The sequence below is a fragment of the Eptatretus burgeri genome, chromosome 1 (assembly GCF_056783735.1).
Source record: "Eptatretus burgeri isolate ZD-2024b chromosome 1, Ebu_testis_v1, whole genome shotgun sequence".
Taxonomy (NCBI): domain Eukaryota; kingdom Metazoa; phylum Chordata; class Myxini; order Myxiniformes; family Myxinidae; genus Eptatretus; species Eptatretus burgeri.
The window spans coordinates 125,094,236-125,112,765 of record NC_140961.1 but is presented as its reverse complement, the minus strand read 5'-3'; the positions used below and the strand labels follow the sequence as shown (position 1 = coordinate 125,112,765).

The 18,530-nt window shown below is 37.8% G+C and overlaps 1 protein-coding gene across 1 annotated transcript in view; it reads left to right on the top strand.

Moving 5' to 3' along the window:
* LOC147035347 (vomeronasal type-2 receptor 1-like) overlaps window positions 1-18,530 on the top strand; it is a 70,051-nt gene that overhangs the window by 32,312 nt on the left and 19,209 nt on the right. The window contains exon 3 of the mRNA XM_085866446.1: window positions 648-866. Coding sequence (XP_085722572.1) covers window positions 648-866 — 219 coding nt within the window. The remainder of the gene's footprint in view (window positions 1-647; window positions 867-18,530) is intronic.

Genomic DNA, 18,530 nt, shown 5'->3' with positions numbered 1-18,530 from the left:
ATGGCAGAGACAGAATGGGCATGTACTCCAGCTGAGGCCTTAGAAAGAATTTCAGTTACTCACACAGACACACATTTGACAATACACTACAACAAAGGTTCTTTTCTGTTCTTGCATATAGCAGCTTAGCTACCAAGTAGCTATCATTTCATGGAAGTACAGATGTGCCACTGAAACAACACCCCTCTATCAGTTCACTGGTACTCATTTCACCAACCTGGTGTTAATTCAGCAGCAAACAGGGCTCAAACTCAGGACCCTAAGACACCAATCCCACAACCCTAACCACTAAGCCAACACCAGGCTCACAACAAAGGTATGGTAAAACATGGAAACTTGTGCGGAAACACAATGAACAACACAGTAATGAAACAACAACAGAAAGATTCAACAGATCTGGTCTGGAAAGCTTTGATTAACTGCAAGGAGGCCGCTTGAGCAAACATCAAACATGCTCAGACCCAGACCACAAGTCAAAATGTGGCATCTAAGGAAAAATCTTGAGACAATACAGAACCTCAATCCATGCTATATTGGTGGAAGTGTAAGGAAATCTTTAAACCTCATTATCTTTTAATTTCTCTTTCAATGACTATCAATCGGTTTGCACAATAACTTGCCATTCACTCTTATATTCTACTTTGTAGCTCCTGTTCTTTCTCAAAAATGTGCGATTTGTAAACAATCTGGGGAAAGTACAAGAGTTTGATGAGAATGGAGATCCCCCTTTTCAGTATGAGCTTGTGAATTCAAAGCTGGGCAGTGATGGTAAGATTCATTTCCAAGTTGTGGGAACATTTGATTCTGAAGGGAAAGGTCTGTTGGTCAAAAACAGTGCTATTTGGTGGAACAGCAAGAAACAAGAGGTGATGATTTCTTGTGTTGGGCTCTTTCGGTTTCCGCCTTTGGGCTTCCTGTTTGGTGGATTGAGCGCTCCTTACAGAAGAATGCAATCCGTCCTTTCTTTTTGTTTTGTTTTTTTTGTGTATTTTTTAATCTTGATTTTGTATAAGGTGTGGTGCATTTGATATTGCTTAAAAGTTGCAGTAGTGTGCAAAGCAGATCATTTGGTAATTGTATTGTTTTATTTTGAAGCATAGATTTAAGGCCTACTTGTTTTAGCAGCTAGTCCAGCATTTCGTTCTTTCTTTTCGAATAAGTACGGGAGTGGAAAGATGGTTGTGAAGCAAGTGAATAAAGAACGACTCATTAGGAGAATAGAGGAAGATTACAAACAATGTGATACATTTTTGATGTGGGCTATGTGGGGATAGTGGTGACAAGTTGTATATTCTTCAGGAAATATGTAGAAATGGCACACTTTACAATTGTAATTGTTCGGTTGAAGGTGTGAAGAACTACCTTGCAGGTGATACTTTAATAAACCTTGTTTTTTTTTTATTTAAAACCAGCAAAGGTCCCCTGCAACAGCTGGGTCCCTCCTCCCACTCCTTCCCCTCCATCCTCCACCCAACACCCCCCTCTCTCCGGACCCACACCTCACCCCTTCCCCTGCCTCCTCACACCCCATTCCCCTCCCTTTGGACTTCCTCCCCATCCCTTTCCCTTCCTCCCTCAGGACTCCCACCTTACCTCCTTCCCCTCCCTCCTCCCACCTCCACGATCCGCTCCCTCCTCCGACCTCCACCATCCCCCTCCCTGCTCACACCTCCACCACCCCCCTCCCTCCTCTCACCTCCACCATCCCCCTCTCTCTTCCCACAGAGGAATTTTCACAGGGTGTTTATTAAAGTGTAGTTGTACAAAATACATAAAAACTCGACCCACCTACCTCTGGGTGGGTCGAGTTTGCACATCTACTATACTAAAAAAATAGAATATGTTTGTATGTATGTGTGTTTGTTTGTTTGTTTGTTCGTCCTTTATAGGCGGCCGAACCGTTGGATGGAATGAGATGAAACTTGGCATGAGTGATCCTTGGGACATGAGAACTGACATGGGGGGTCAAGTTCAAGGTCAAAGGTCACGGGGTCAAGGGGTCAAGGTCACCGGGTAACTTCAATTTCTAAATTTCATCCGATCGAGACGGGACCAACGCCATTCGACAGATAATCAAAATTAAATGACACAGTTCATTGACGACATTCACTTCTGACTTCCGGATTTCGAGTTATGACGTCATAAATTGACTAAAACGTCAATTTTTCATGTTTGTTTCTCCTTTATAGACGGCCAAACCGTTGGATAGAATGAGATGAAACTTGGCATATGTGATCCTTGGGAACGGATATAAGGGGATCAAGGTCAAGGTCAAAGGTCACGGGGTCAAGGTCACCGGATAACGTCAATTTTTATCAATTTCATCCGATCGAGACGGGACCAACGCCATTCAACAGATAACTGTACCTGCCCATGGGCGGGTACTTTGCTAGTTACTTGCTGAAAATGTGGTTTGTGCTTTGCAAGAAGACAATAGATTGTTGTGTCGTGTGTGCTTAAAAGATTCTGGATGATGGTCTGAAGGTTATGTTCCAATTGTGGTTATCATTGAAGGGGTCAAAAGGGTCTCAACTCTCAAGCATGTAAAAGGGTCTTAAAAATGTCCAAGTGATCTTAAGCTCTGAATGGTCAAGGGTCCAAGCTGTATAATGTCTGAAGGATGTAAGCAGTCTTAAGGGTCTTTGGAGTCTTAGGAGTCAAAAGGGTCTTAGGGGACTAATGGGTCTTAGGGTATTCAAAGTCTTAAAGGGTCTTTGGGGTCTTTAGTGTCTTATTGATCTTCAAGGATCTAATGTGTCTTAAGGGTCTTAGCAGTCTTCAGAGTCTTATGGGTCTTTGGAGTCTTAAGGGTCTTCAAGGTTTTAGGAGTCTTCAAGGTCTTTAGGATCTACAGGGTTTTCAAGGTCTTAAAGGGTCTTCGGGGTCTTTAAAGACAGGCGGTGGATGAAAATACCCTTTGGACAATCCCCGGGGTCGGACTTGGTCTTCTTGTCTTCTCGGACTTGGTTAGAATCTTCTCGAAGGATTTCGGTTACAGGTAGATTTCTATTGAAAACGATTTTCTTTAGTTGGCTATGGCATCTACTATAAGTGTGTGTGTGTGTGTGTGTGTGTGTGTGTGTGTGTGTGTGTGTGTGTGTGTGTGTGTGTGTGTGTGTGTGTGTGTGTGTGCGTGCGTGCGTGCGTGCGTGCGTGCGTGTGCACGTGCACGTGTGTGATACTTTTTGTCTATTCATTCCGTATGTCTATTCATTAATAATTATGCACGATTGGAGTGTACCTTTTGACCCTTCAGACTGCTGAGACCCCTTCAAACTTTGAAGACCCTTAAGACCCAAAGGACCCAAAAGACCCAGATGACACAAAATAACCCAATGACCCAAAAGTTCCCAATGACCAAAAAGACACAGATGACCCAAAATAATCAGAAGAACCAAAAGACCCAGGTGACCCAAAATACCCAGAGGACTCAAAAAACCCAAAACATCCAAAAGACCCAAAATACCCAGATGACCCTAAAGTCCCCGAGGAGACAAAAGTCCCTGAAGACCCAAAATACCCCAAGGACACAAAAATCCCTGAAGACCCAAAAGATCCTGAGGACCAAAAAGACCATGAGGACTCAAAATACCCAGATGACCCAAAAGTCCCCAAGGACCCAAAACACCCCAAAGATCCAGATGACCCAAAAGTCCATGTGGACCCAAAAGACCCCAAAGAGCAAAAGATCCAGATAACCCAAAATACCCAGATGACCCAAAAGTCCCCAAGGATCCAAAACACCCCAAAGATCCAAAAGATCCAGATGACCTAAATGACCCTAAAGACCCTGAGGACTCAAAAGTCGCTGAGGACCCAAGAGATCCAAAAAGGCCAATTGACCCAAAAGACCCAGATGACCCAAAAGACTCAAAATACCCTGAGGACATTAAAAAGACCCAAAAGTCCCAAACCCAAAAGACCCTATCAATCCAAAAGACCCAACACATGAAGAAGACCCTGAGGACCCAAAAGTCCCTCAACACCCCAAAGACCCTGTAGATCGTGTGTGTGTGTGTGTGTGTGTGTGTGTGTGTGTGTGTGTGTGTGTGTGTGTGTGTGTGTGTGTGTGTGTGTGTGTGTGTGTGTGTGTGTGTGTGTGTGTGTGTGTGGAATGTTTTTGTGGAGTTCTACTAGAGTATTCTGATGTGGAATGTGATACACCAAAATGATCATTGTAACCTCCTCATTTAAGTAGGCTAATTAACTACAAGAAAATCTGTTACAGTTCCCATGTTTTAAACGCACGCCTTGTTAAGGTATATAAAGCAGCTTAATACATCCTTCGACCTTGGCATGGCATTCTAATTTCAAAGTAAATCACAAAAACAATGATAACATTGTAACAAAGCATATATTAATCAATACTCATAATATTTACAACAATAAGAATCGTAGAATCATATGGCAACAATAATAATGAACATATAATCCCCATGCCAGCACCAAGCACATCTGGGCTTGGTGAAAGGCAAGCTAATGCTCAAGCAGTACTGCAGGTGGGTATGCTACAAAGCTGTGAAGACCAATGAAAATATGGTTCATCAGACCAACGAGCCCATTTGTGTTGAAAAAAATATGGGGCTATCTTGACTCAATCTGAATCTGTTGACTACACACAAACTTCACTTAATTTGCACAGCTGCACAACCAACCTAAGATAATATCATTAGTGTGGAGGAAGTTATTCAAGATATCAGGTCAGTACCATCTTTATTGTGATCAAACTGTAAATGTACGTTTGTTAATTATGTTTGTGGACTGTCTGCAAAGTGTATTTGCAGTGGTGATGGAGTAATGAGTGAAGGCAAGGGGTGAGGTTTGAGCAAGTTAATATCAGAGGCTGGAGTAAGCAAAATATTGTGAGGTATTATTTGCTGGTATTAATAAAGAGCGAGTCATTAGGAGAGAATAGATGAACATTATAAACCTGTCAGGTTGGAGTGGAGGTCTCGTATGATCTTTACATGGAAAAGGTCATACGATCCATAAGGAAAGCGATATTTATTAACGTTTCATTGGAGGAATGGTGGAGGCAGCAATGAGGAAGCAATGGGAATCTTTTCTGAGACAAAGGGAGTGTTTCCAGAATGATGGCCATCGAGTGAACAAAATGAGGGCAGCAAGGTTTGCAGTGGCAACTGAGGAAGGAATTAAGCCTCTTTTGGGGCTGGAGGAGGGCGTAGAGGCAATAAATTGAGGAACTGCTAATGATGACAGGACTGGCAAGGCTAGGCAACAAAATATACTGAAAGGAAGGGAGAAATTAAAAATAATTGACACCAATGTGAGGAATTTCAACAAGTAGATAATGAGGAGTAAGATATCATTGCAGTCAGTGAAACTTGGTTTAATGAGAAGAGAAATTGGAGGACAAGACGAGAAGGCTACAATGTGTACAGTTGCAATAAGAAAGAGAAAATAGGAGGTCTTTTGGTCTAAACACGTTGGACTTTTGGTTGTGGAGTTCCTCTTTCCATTTCAACAAGGCTAAGTTTTCTGGACCACATTTGTCTTTGTTGTCTTTTCCTGGAGGAGTGAACGTGTGAACTTACAGTTAGTTGTCATATCATGTGAATCACAGGTAATGTATACAAATAATCACAGGTAAGCATAGAGATGAAAAGATAGTGGATCAGTGAGTGGAGGAATTGATTGATTGCATGCCAGAGAAAGCGGCCTGATAAAGCTGCCAGACATGTCAGTGCCTTGCTGCATCCCTGAAGACCCATACAGGGATAAATGGTGATCTGAGGAGAAGGTGGGCAGTGACAGTGGGAGGGTGGACTGTGTAAGAACAGAAAAGATAAACTTCTTTTCTGGCTTAACAAGAAAGGTATGTAACACTTATCTCTGCTGGTGAAGGAAGACGGAGGTTATGCATTCACTCCTGTTTGTCTGTGAGCGGGATATCTCAAAAAGTAATGTACGGATTCGGACGAAACTTGGTGGACAGGTTGGGTGTGTGATCAGGACGAATTGATTATACTTTGGTAAGGATCCGATCTGTATACTCCAATATTTTAAAGTGATTCTTCACCATTGAGATATAGGGGCAAAAACGACATATAGCACAATATCTCACAAGGTTGTGGACGGGTTTTAACAAAACTTGGTGGATGAGTTAGTTATGTGAAAAGAACAAGCCAATTAGATTTTGGTTCAGGCTCCGATGCAGATCCAGCCTATTAATGGGATACAAAATGTAAACTGTTCAGCTTGGTGGAGGTACGTGCTAAACTGAGTGTGGTTCGAGTTAATTTATCACACAATAAGTTTGAGACTTGTTAATTGTTTTTAGATTTAAGTCAGTGTGTGAATATGTAAATATACTGTAGCATTGTTTTTTTTTCCATTTTGGAATAAAAATTCGTTAATTAGAGACACAGGCAAGGGAAGAATAAGAAAATTTAAAATTGAGATGAAGAAAGAAAGTTAAAGGTTTCATAAATAGTGGGAAAGAGTAAAATGTGAGAGGATTGTGAAAATAAGGTTAAAGAAGTTGGGAAAAGATTGGAAAAAAAATTCGGGAAGAGATGTGTCAAGGGCACAGGAAAAAGTGATGTGTCAACATCATGCTATTTTCATATACCTTACCTATGTATTAAATCGGATACCCCTTTGATGTTTGATCACTTGTAATGTGAGCCTGCTGTGGAAGAAAACTTATTCAAGGTTCAATTAACAAATTTAATAAAACAGTTGAATTATTTCAACAAAACATTCAAATGGAGACAGACACCCAAGAGTAGCGTCAAAAGGGAGGGTTTGCCACAGTAATGCCTACCATTTCTCAAAGTCGCAATATTCACTCTCTTACACTCACTCATATTTCTCCTTTTCAAACTGGTCGACATTACTTCATCATAGCACCCCCCCCCCCCCGCTTTGACACTCCTCCCCCTGCCGGTGGCTGGGCTTCGCCCCCTTTAATATGATCATTTCTTCAATCAAATTGAGTAGCCATAATAAGAGCAGTGTGACCACTCCTTGGCTTTTTTCACAAGATATTGGCTATTCGTTATTCACCTTGGCATCTTGGTTTTCTATAGGTTTTCTTGGTGTATAGGTTTTCTATTATCATCGCTTTTCCGAAGCCTTGTGAATTCTTGGCTTTTTTCATTGGCTCACCTTGGAATTTATGAAAATGAGGAATGGTCACACTGAATAAGAGTATGTTTTATTTTCAGGAATAACAATTCATTCATCAATTGAAAATAATGCAGCAGTACCCCATTAACCCCCCACCCCCCCTATATATAACCTCTATCCATCCATTGGGACCATACTCTGTGCAGAGCATTGGTGCTGCCGAAGCAGTCTTCTTGGCTATTGGGCAGGTCTCCACTCCAACAAAGTATACCAGCAAGCTGGCACTCATTTTGTCAACCTCAGAAGGATGGCAGGCAGAGCTATCCCCATCTGGTATTAATTCAACAGCCAAGGGAAATTTGAACTCAGGATCCTAGGATCCAAAGCCCACCACCCTAATCATTAAACCAACACCAGGTATGTAGAAGTCCCCATTGCTTTCTTATTTTCCTCCTCTGTATATAAATGCTGTTTATAACTTATTGTGTTCATTTTTTGAAGCCCTTTGAAAACGTGGTTTATTAATTAATTTGGATGCTTCTTTCCAAGATGTTGCAAGTCATATGTTTTCTTTATCCCTAACATTTTCCATAGTCTTTCATAAAATCATTTCTTCAATCAAATTGAGTAGTCATAATAAGAGTATGTTATATTTTCAGAAATAACTTAATTTATTCATAAATTTAAAATAATGCAGCGGTAGCCCGTTAAAACCCCCAACCGCATTTTTTATTCATACTTATACTTTAAACCCAAAAGCTAATGTATTTATTCCATCACTCATGATATATTTTTATCATCAAATGCTGTTAGAGCATTCTTACGAACAGTCTCTGAGAATATTTCGTGTTTATAATTTCGAATAAGATTCATCTCTCTATAAACATCCTTTCTCTTCCATATACATTCAAGGTAATGTTGGAAGTTCATGGTCTCTTTTAATACACTCTTCTTGAGACCATTAAGTTTCTTTTCACATTTGAATTCATTTAATCCTCTCATTAAGTATTTATAAGGAAATGCCTTTGATCTAACACCGACAAATTCACTTAGTATATTTTCACTCAATTCATCTTTAAATTTTCCAACAACCTTTTTATTCTTATTTGAAAAGAGTGGGTTATTAGGATCATAATTACTTGTCTCATAAATATCTTCATCTTCTTTCATATCCTTATAAACGTCATGTATAGTTATCTCTGGTATGAAGCTATCCGTATCCACATATAGCAATACAATATTCTCACCATATCTTTTCTTTAGATTATTATAAAAGTATTCATACATTAAATACTTTGAAAGATCTAAAACAGTCGTTCCCACATAAATCGGTTTATCCATCTTTATAATCTCTTCATTCAAATGAACAGCACAAAATTATCTGTAAATACGAGGTATTTCCACTCTTTTACAGCTTGGTTTTTTATCAACTTCTCCGCCTGCTCCCAAGTTATAGCAAGTCTTACATTTTGTATATTCCTTTTATTTTCCATTGTTTTACCAAATACAGAATTATTCATCAACTTATAAAAGTCCTTCTCAAAATCATTATGAACCTTTGTTCTCATCCTCATATTATAATCAATATATTGACCTAACCAATGACTTTGTCTCAACTTTAGTACCATATGTGCCTTTTTAACTTGAAGTCCTGCTTCCATAAATTGCTTTCGATTTTTTTGATGTAAAACATACTTCTCTTTATCAAACAATGTTGTAAGTAATTTCGTTGTCAGAATATATTTAAACTCATTTGAAGAACGAAAGAAATGTTGCTGATAACCACCGACTAGCTCTTGATTGGGGATCTCTTTTTCAGCTCCATAAGGAAGGTCTTTATGTTTGTGATGAAGTTTTCTAGGATAGTTTAAATCGACTTCAAAATAATACCGATAATCCCATTTATATAAATCTTCTTGACTTGTGGAGATGATCTAATCTGAGATAGATTTGAACTCGTATTCTTTTACCCATTTAAAATTACCAGAGGGTTGAGATTCAGACATTGCCCAGTCATGCAAGTTATTAGCATCAAAGTATATAAAGTAAGATGTGGGCTTATCAGGTGAGAAGTCTAGAAGATATTTATTATTTGCCTTAGCATATCTCTTTGAACAAGCTTGTGAAATTCCTCCTCTTTTAGCCTTCTCAATCCTCAAGAACATATCTATATCACTTAAAAGATCAAGGGGTAGTTTAGTCATTTCAAGATAGTGCTCCAGGCTCGTCCAGGAGATGTATAATAATGGATAGGATCAAGTCCATAAGAATCTTTATTATAACAAACTTCTCGAAATTTCTCAAACACATCAGTGAGTAATGAAACATCAGTTATGACATAAAGGTCAATATATCACCACATTCTTTATCTCAAACTCTTTCCAAACATGTTTTGCTGTTTCATATTCTTCACCCGTAATGTGACATCTTCCTAACTTGTTATAAAAACGTTTTTGAGGTGGAAGTCTTGTTTCTTTAAATCTTTCAAAGAAATCCATATAATCATATGGGTAAATTCTGTTTTTAGGAAGAAGAGAAATGTCTTCACTCAAGTCAGCTTCAGTCCGAAATTGAATAGAAAGTATAGGAAAAGAGGAGATGTTTGAAGCCAAAGAAATTAGAGGGCTTGTGATAAATTTACAAGAGTCAAGACATCTAATATTTGTATTTACACCCATTTCACGAGTGTAAATCTGTTTTGTAAATGAGATGTAATTTTGATCTGTATTAGGAATTGCTATTATCTTTTCAGGAGTCTTACTTTGTTCTTTTATAAAGAGATGCATATCATTATGACAATTATTATGAAGAAATACACTATGAAAGTCGGGATTCTATAATTAAGATTACAATTATTATGAGCTGCTCCTCAATATTTCTCCGTTATATGGCAATGATCTCTAACTCTTTTACCAGTTTTTACCAAAGCCTCTGAGCATATATGACAAATCTTTGCTTCTTCAAATTCTTTCTCTTCATTTGGAGATAAGTTAAGGGGTTTATTTGTTCTTGACATAATTTTAGTTAGCTTAATACAATCATCTTCAATTCTTTGAACAAATTTATCAGCAGCATCAGATCCTCTATAGAAGTCCAACTCATAATATTTACTTCCTACAGATGACTTAATGTCATCACAAAATCCACAAGGGATATGCTTTTGATATTTTTTAATATCATGTCTTTTCCAAGATGCTCTCAAAATCAGCATATATTGCAAATGGGTGTTTTATACATTTATTTGTTTCATTAAATACAACTTTCGCTCCTGGTCCTGGCATCTCAACAATTGCTGCTTTTATGATTAGAACAATACTCTTCAATGTATATCAAGGCTTTTTTGAGATCGAAAGATATTTAGATATCTCTTACAAGGATGTTATTTATGCTTTGATTTATATACTTGACTACTTACCAATCCAGAAAAGTTTTTTTTTTTATCAGCATAATGAACGGTTTCTTTATGAGTGAAATAAAGGAGATCGACATGCCGCTCATTTGACCAATTATCATTGGATATGGTATTACTAACTCTTAGAATTTGGACTTTGGTTTTATCAGTTAAACCATCAACGTTTATTGATAGGTTATTCATATTCTCAAAATTTGTTATATCTTGTAAGTTCATGGGTTCTCCTCTGGAGATGCCTGGATTCCCACTTTCTAATTTCTTCTTGTATTTCTTAAACTTTAAAACTCTTTCACAGTCCCTTTCCTTTAGATAAAGATGTGCTAAGATACTCCAGAGAAAGCATTTATTATCAATATTTTTAATATTAATTATTGCCTTTTTATTCTTTATATCCTGAGGTAAATCAATATAAGAAGAGGCCTTGAGCAGTGTGGATTTAAGAATATGAAGATCGATATGTGAAACATTCCCAATGTTGAACCCACTACCTGTTGTTGTTCTTCTAATTCAAATCTAATAAGCTCTTCAAAGATAGGAGATATAAGGAAGCTGTCATTTGATATAATAAGGTGTGGTGGATTCGTTCTCATTTTTTTTTCAATAACATTATCTTCTCTTGAGAAGGTAAAGGAGGCTCCCAGATATATTTTGAATGATTTATACTTTCTTAATATTCCAGTAACAACCTTGACAATTGAATCCTTTGAGATATGAATTGCTTCCCAAATGGATCTTACACTAATATTAAATCTTATGTTTTACATCTTTCCCATCTTTAAAACATCTTTGAAGAGTTGTTATTTCAAATGGTTTTGTCTCAATGACATCTCCCTCCAATCCAATTTTCTTTATTTCTCTTCAAGTTTATCTCAAAGTTGTTTTTGTGTTTTTGTGATAGAAGGTGTTTTTTATAACTCTCTTTTAAGACATCCTTAGAACAGATATCACATTGTTTTGTTTCTCGTTTAAATGGAGGAATTTGTTTGAAAAGATTGAATGTGTGTTTGTTGGTTTGAAGGTGTTTTTTGTAACATTTATTTTCATGATTACAAACATCACAGTACATTGTATTCACCATATTTATAGAGGAAAACTTTGCTTGAACTAAAATTTTCTTGATGAAAATTCCATTTAATTTACAGGTGAATCTGTGCTTAAAACCATTTTACCCACCAACTTGTTTTACTTAATAAATACAATGTATCAAGACACAAAAGACAAGTTTCAATCAATCTCTACATTTGTAAAAGACAGTGAGAAATATGCCAAGGATGTAAAATTGAATAAAGATAAATATAACAACAATAAAGATGATAATAAAAACAATTATGGTGAATAATATGAGTTCTTCAATTTATTTCAGTGGAAGGGCTTTTAGTATATCTGGAAGAACATCAATTAAAGTAGGTTGAACAAAAATTTCTCATCTCCTCTGGCAAAAATTCAAACGAGAAAAAGCAATGAAACAATAAAAAGTATCAAAAAAGTAAAACCTTATGGATGAAACTTTAGAAAGAAAAGATGAGACCATCAGCAAGATGCAAGGAGAAATTTGCATTTTTTTCAACAACCCTAAAGATGTAAATCTTGATGAAATAAAGGATGTTAATGTATCAGCTGAAATGACATTTCGTTCAGGAGTAGGGAAGGACCATTTTAAAATTACCTTCAATGTAAAAAAATGCAGTCGTTGAATCTATCACTGAAAAAAAGTATATAGATATAGATGGTAATGTTTTATCTCTGAATTAAATATGAGTCTTTATTCAAGTGAAGATTTTGAAGATTATGAGAGTGATGATAGAATCTCTGTTGGAACAGAAGACAGTTATGATACCGAGAGTTTGTGTTCAAACGATAGTTATGAAAGTAGTTTTTGTAGATGATTGTGAAAGCACCAATGAAAGTACCGAAGATGAGACTGAAGATAAAAAAAAATTGAAGTAAAGTTTTACTTTATAAATATGAATAGTGTACCTGATCTTGAGCCTCTTGAATTCCCTGATTCTCCAGATGACAAATTTGAGAATTGTCCTGCATGTGATACAGTGGGATTAAACACAGAGTCAGAAGCAAATAAGCAATGTATATTCTGTGATTGTCTTCTAATTAATGAAAAAAAAATATAAAAAGGAACACAACTGTTTCAAAATTATACCAAAAATGAATTACTTTACAAGATTAACAGGAGAAATGAATGTTAAGTACACGGGTGATAATATACCTTTTCTTACAAGAGAAGGGACTTAACAAATGATGATAATGTTTCATGGATTGATTATGTATATTATTAACGATTATCATTTTCAGGGAAATATCAACACAAGATATTGTATAAATAAAATAATGGATTATCTTGAAATTAAACCTGAACTCAGAATAAAATAGAGTTTCTAAAAAAGCCAATAAATAATTAAATAATTTACTTTCTAAACATATAAATGAATGATTTTTTACCCATTTGGGAGAATATGATCAAATTTAACAACCATAAAATCTTCAAAATTCATTAAGATGTCTCAGTTGATTCAAGCGGATGTGGAAAAACCTGCCTGCTTTTAATGATGCTCCTCACTCCCAAATTTTTCGATTTTGATAATTTAATAATTTTCACAAAGTCAAATTTTCAACCGGAGTATCAACTGCTCTCACAAGGTTTTAATGCTGGTCTTCAAAAGAAGAGATAATCAGTTTATTTAAACTTCAAAACAAACTAAATGATTACAACATTGAAGATATAATACAACTATTTTGTGCTACACAGAGATGTAAAAATAAATCAAAGCCAATAACTTGTATTCTTCGTGATCATACGGATGAAATACCTTCTCCCCAAGATTTGGATAAAGGATTTGGATAAAGGCTCTTTTAGAAATTCAGAAGAACTTTTATTGGTTTTCTGTTGTCAAAAAAATTATTTTGGATACAGGAATAACAAGAAATCCTGATGAATATATGTATGATACTCTATGGGGTGAAAGTGATTCAACGATAGTAAGGGATGAGGAAGGAGTTGAAGAAACTGACACAGGAGGAGAGGGAGAAGAGAGGAAAGGAGGAAAGAGAGAAGAGACAGGAGGAGAGGGAGAAGAGAGAGAAGGAGGCAAGGGAGAAGAGAGAGAAGGAGGAGAGGGAGAAGAGAGAGAAAGAGACAAGGGAGAAGAGAGAGAAGGAGGCAAGGGAGAAGAGAGAAGGAGAGGGAGAAGAGAGAAAAGGAGGAGAGGGAGAAGAGAGAAAAGGAGGAGAGGGAGAAGAGAGAAAAGGAGGAGAGGGAGAAGAGAGAGGAGGAGAAGGAGAGGGAGGAAAGAGAGAATAAATAAATATAAAAATATGGAAACCAGTGAGATTTTAAAAAGATCGAAGGTATTACAGAAAATAAATCAATCTCAACGCAGCAAGGAGGAAAACAAAGAATTAGCAAGCCTATTAGAAATATTTGCCTCAAGACTATTAACATCGGTTTCAGGGAGAATATATAAACGAGAAAGTGGAGATAAAGAAAAGAAAGAAGGAAAAGATTATATTATTGATGATGTTGGTGTGACTGGCTTTAATTAAAGTTTTACATTTTTTTCTTAAATAAATGGAGGAGAGAGTGAAGACATTTCTGAGGATTCTTTATGTTTTAAAAATTAAGATTCAAATGTGCATGTTGGAAACTAAAAAGGTTTTTGCACTCTGTAGGAATTTTTCTCATAAGTAAATGAGTTATTGTCTCAAATGTAAAAAGAAAACGAATACTAGAAAATCTCATATTTTAAAAGTAAAAATAACAGGGTTATACAAAAAGGCATATGTACGGTGTGTGGCTCAAAAAAGAGTAAATTTATCTCCAAACACAAACGTGGGGGAGATATACAAAAGTTTTTGTCAGGAAGTGAATTCACAATGACTGGAATACCAGGGGAATTACATCTACCAGGGTATTCTTTCTGTGGTCCAGGAACAAACTTGAATAAAAGATTAGATGAGGCTGACAATCCTAAACCGTGCAGCAAACCCATCAACAGGGTTGATGAAGTGTGCATGAGGCACGATATTGATTATGGAAATATCACAATGTTGGAAGAAAAACATAAAGCCGATCGAGAAATGTATAATTTGTCTCTGATACAAAATCCAACCTTGAGAGAAAAAGTTGATAGGTTCATCATGAAGAAGATGATCAGTGCTAAATTGAAACTTGGGCTTGGAAATTCAAAAAACTTATAGGCTCGAATGATGTCATTAAGATTGAAGAGCAATTAGCTGATGAATTACAGAAACCAATAATCACAAAGTTTCAGAGAAGGAAGGTTTATTCCAAGGAAGTTGATTATATCTGGTCTGCTGATTTAATTGAACTCAATTCTGATAAGGGGTACAAGTATGCTTTAACCGTTATTGATTTAACCGTTATTGATTGAGGAGTAGATATGCGTGGGTTGTCCCTTTGAAAAGCAAAACCGGGAATACAATCATGTTAGCCTTCCAACAGGTATTTAATAAAAGTCAGCGAAAACCTAAAAAATTGTGGACTGATGAGGGTACAGAATTCTACAACAAACCATTTATGAATTTTCTTAAAAATAACAACTTTATATTATACAGCACCTTTAATAAAGGAAAAGCGGTTGTTATTGTGCGATTCAATCGCACTTTAAAAGAGAGACTATGTAAAAAATTCACTCAACTCAGTTCTCAACAATGGTATTGTATTGTATTGTTCTCAGATATTGTAGATAAGTTTAATGATACGATTCACACCTCAACGAATACTAAACCATCAGAAACATTTACAAAATTAGAATATGAAAAAGAGATTAATGTCAGAAAGCGTAAGTTCAAAGTTGGTGATATAGTAAGAATATACAGGTGGAAATCTCATTTTGAAAAAGGTTATACAAAGCGATGGACAAATGAACTTTTTAAAATCATTGATGTCATAGATACAGTTCGTTGGACTTATAAGGCATATGGTTTAGAAGGGGAAGAGATTTTAGGTTCATTTTATTCACAGGAGTTACAAAAGACAAAGATAAATTGAAATTGTTTTTGGACTCTGCCCACACAAGCCCCACCCACGCAAACCCCACCCACAAAAGCCCCACTGACAAAAGCCACATCCACACAAGCCCACTCACAAAAGCAACTTCCACACAAGCCCCACCCACAAAAGCCACATCCACACAAGCCCCACCCACACAAGCTCCACTCACACAAACACCACCCACATAAGCCACATCCACATCCATCATATCCACATAATTAGTGATTAGTTAGTTATTCATTGGTTCGCTCTTTGAATGGAATGAAAATATGAAGGGGAAGAAGTGCTTCAATCAGTAAGTCTCAATTTTACATTTGCTTGTATGGGAGAGGGAGGAAATCAGTCTCCTATTTTGAGCTTTTGGGGCTTGAGTCAGTCTCAATTTTACATTTGTTTGTATGGGAGGGGGAGAAAATCAGTCTCCGATTAAGTCAGAAAGTTTTTAAGTTCAGTCATAAAGTTTTTCCCTTTTCCCCCATTCATTTGAATGGCTGCATCAGAAACCCCATATATAGTGTCGTAGATCGTAGAAAAATCGTGCAAATTATGATACAAGCATCAAATTTGGCAGTTCTGTTCTGAAGGGCTTTCTGATCAAATCTGCCCAATTGGCCATTTGAAAATCCAAGATGGCGGCCATTTTTCAACATGGCCGTCAAGTTAGCCTCCCGAGGTTGACTTTTTGCTTAGAAGTATTTGTGGTTGGCCGATTTGCATGATCTAAGTGTGGATGCCTATGTTTTCAAGCCTGCTGGAGTGGATTTTCCTGTTTTTAAAGCCCCCTGACACACACTTTTTTCTGATTTTGCACATTTGTTTATGATTTTCATACGTTTGCATGACTTAACATGTATGTAGTAGTAGCTACTTATGCATGGGGTGTAGGGGTGTAGTGTTAGAGGTAGTACCTTTGTTTCAGCAGTCAGCCACATCCCTTGGATGGACTACTGGCACTGGTCCTCATCACTGGCCCAACTCTCATCTATGGCTCCAAGAAGTTTCGAGTGCACGGCATCGGCCACACCCTGGTAAACCGTGTTGGCTCGCGGGCTAAACTAGATGAGGGTAGCACACAGAAGGTCTCCTAACCATAACCACATGGTCTATCAGAAGGTACCACACAGAAGGTCCCTTCACAAAGGGAACTTCGTTATCCACAAGTGTAGAAGGGAATTCTCTGCCCTGACAATCGACCAAGCCCACGAGCAAAATAATGCAGTCATCAAAGGTGATGGAGGAGCAATTGGGTTGACAGAAGACCCGGCAGCAATTCGTAGGTGGATGGTCGCTGGACCCGAAGTGAGTCGTCTAGTAGCTGGATACGAGGCCATGTCTGGTATGAAAGATGCAACCAACAACAGCAGACACCATGAGCAGACACTGAGTACCCAGAAATCTTTCTTTGAAAAGGTGAAAACACTCTCTGTAGTAATGCAGGAGATGGGCAACCAATTCCAAGAAGAATCAGCCGACCTACTGGTACGAGACATGAAGAACATTGCAGACCCAACTCGAGCCGAAATGGTAGCAACACATCACCAGCGGGGCAAAAAGCAGTCCGATTCATTCATGGAGGGGCTACAGAATGAAGGTGAATGTCCTTTCTATCATCCATTCAAGAAAAACATAGTTTCTTTCTTCAAACAAGAGCAAGCTGGGGGAAGTTCTAAGGAGAAAGTGCTGAAAGATGACTGTCAGCTGTTCTCACGACTGTTCATCTCATGCCAGAACAAGCAGTGTGACTTGCCAGAATTCTTCAAGCATGAGAAGCAGTCACACCCTGCATCTCTCAGTGACAGCGGCAAGCTTCATACATGTCAGAAGTCACAGCTGGCTGAAATTCTTGAAGCGCAAGTGAACATCCCAGACAGAGAACCAAGGGGATGTGCAGTCATCATTGATGGCTTAGCACTTATCAATGCCCTACCTCCACGCACTTCAAAGATATTTGATGACTATGCTAAAGAAGACATCATCCCAAAGGTGGAATCCTATGGTGCCAGGTACGAGAGGGTGGACATAGTGTTTGATGTGTACAAGAAGTCAAGTCTGAAGTCCGAGACAAGGTCGAAAAGGGGGCAAGGAATCAGAAGAAGTGACAGGAACCAGTAAGACCCCAAGTAACTGGAGAAGCTTTCTTCGAGATGACAGCAACAAGACTGAGCTGTTTCACTTCCTTGCGGAAATGATGTGTGAAGCACAGATGACAAGCACCGTCATTGTCACAACAGGAGAAGATGCCATTAGCAACACAAGGAAGTCACTGTATGCTGTGTCTCCATGTTGTCATGAAGAAGCTGACACTCAAATATTTGTACACACCAGGGATGCAACGACGGATGGTAGCAAGTCCATTCTCATAAAGGCTAATGACACGAACATACTAGTCATAGCAATATCTGTACTGCCATCCTTACAGGAAGTAGGTCTTGAGAACATGTGGATTGCCTTTGGCCAAGGAGCCAAGGCGTGATGGATTCCATTCCATGAGGTTGTTTCTGCAATAGGGCCTGAGAAAGCTAGAGGTATCCCATACTTCCATGCATTCACTGGATGTGACGTCGTGTCTGCCTTCCGCGGTAAAGGGAAGAAAACTGTGGTCCAGGAACAAAGTTGAATAAAAGATTAGATGAGGCTGACAATCCAAAATCTTGGACTGAACCTAATAAAACATACGGCCCGTGGGCCCTGGTCAGTTCCGACTTCATCGATATTGGATATATTCATTAACATTCATTGTTTTTATTCTGGCCCGAATAAACATCATACTCATGACGACTCATCTTTCTTCCTGGGCTAAAATTCAGAAAAAAATCCACTGCGATAAGGTGTGGACATTGTTCCTAGAAGCATTATATCATACAAAAAGCAAAAACTATGAATACTCTTGGAGTTTTAGGACTTTGAAGATTAATTTGTCCTCATGAACTTCATACTCATTAAGACTCATTATCTTTCCTCCTGGACAAAAATTCGGAAAAACGCTCAGGCAAGCTG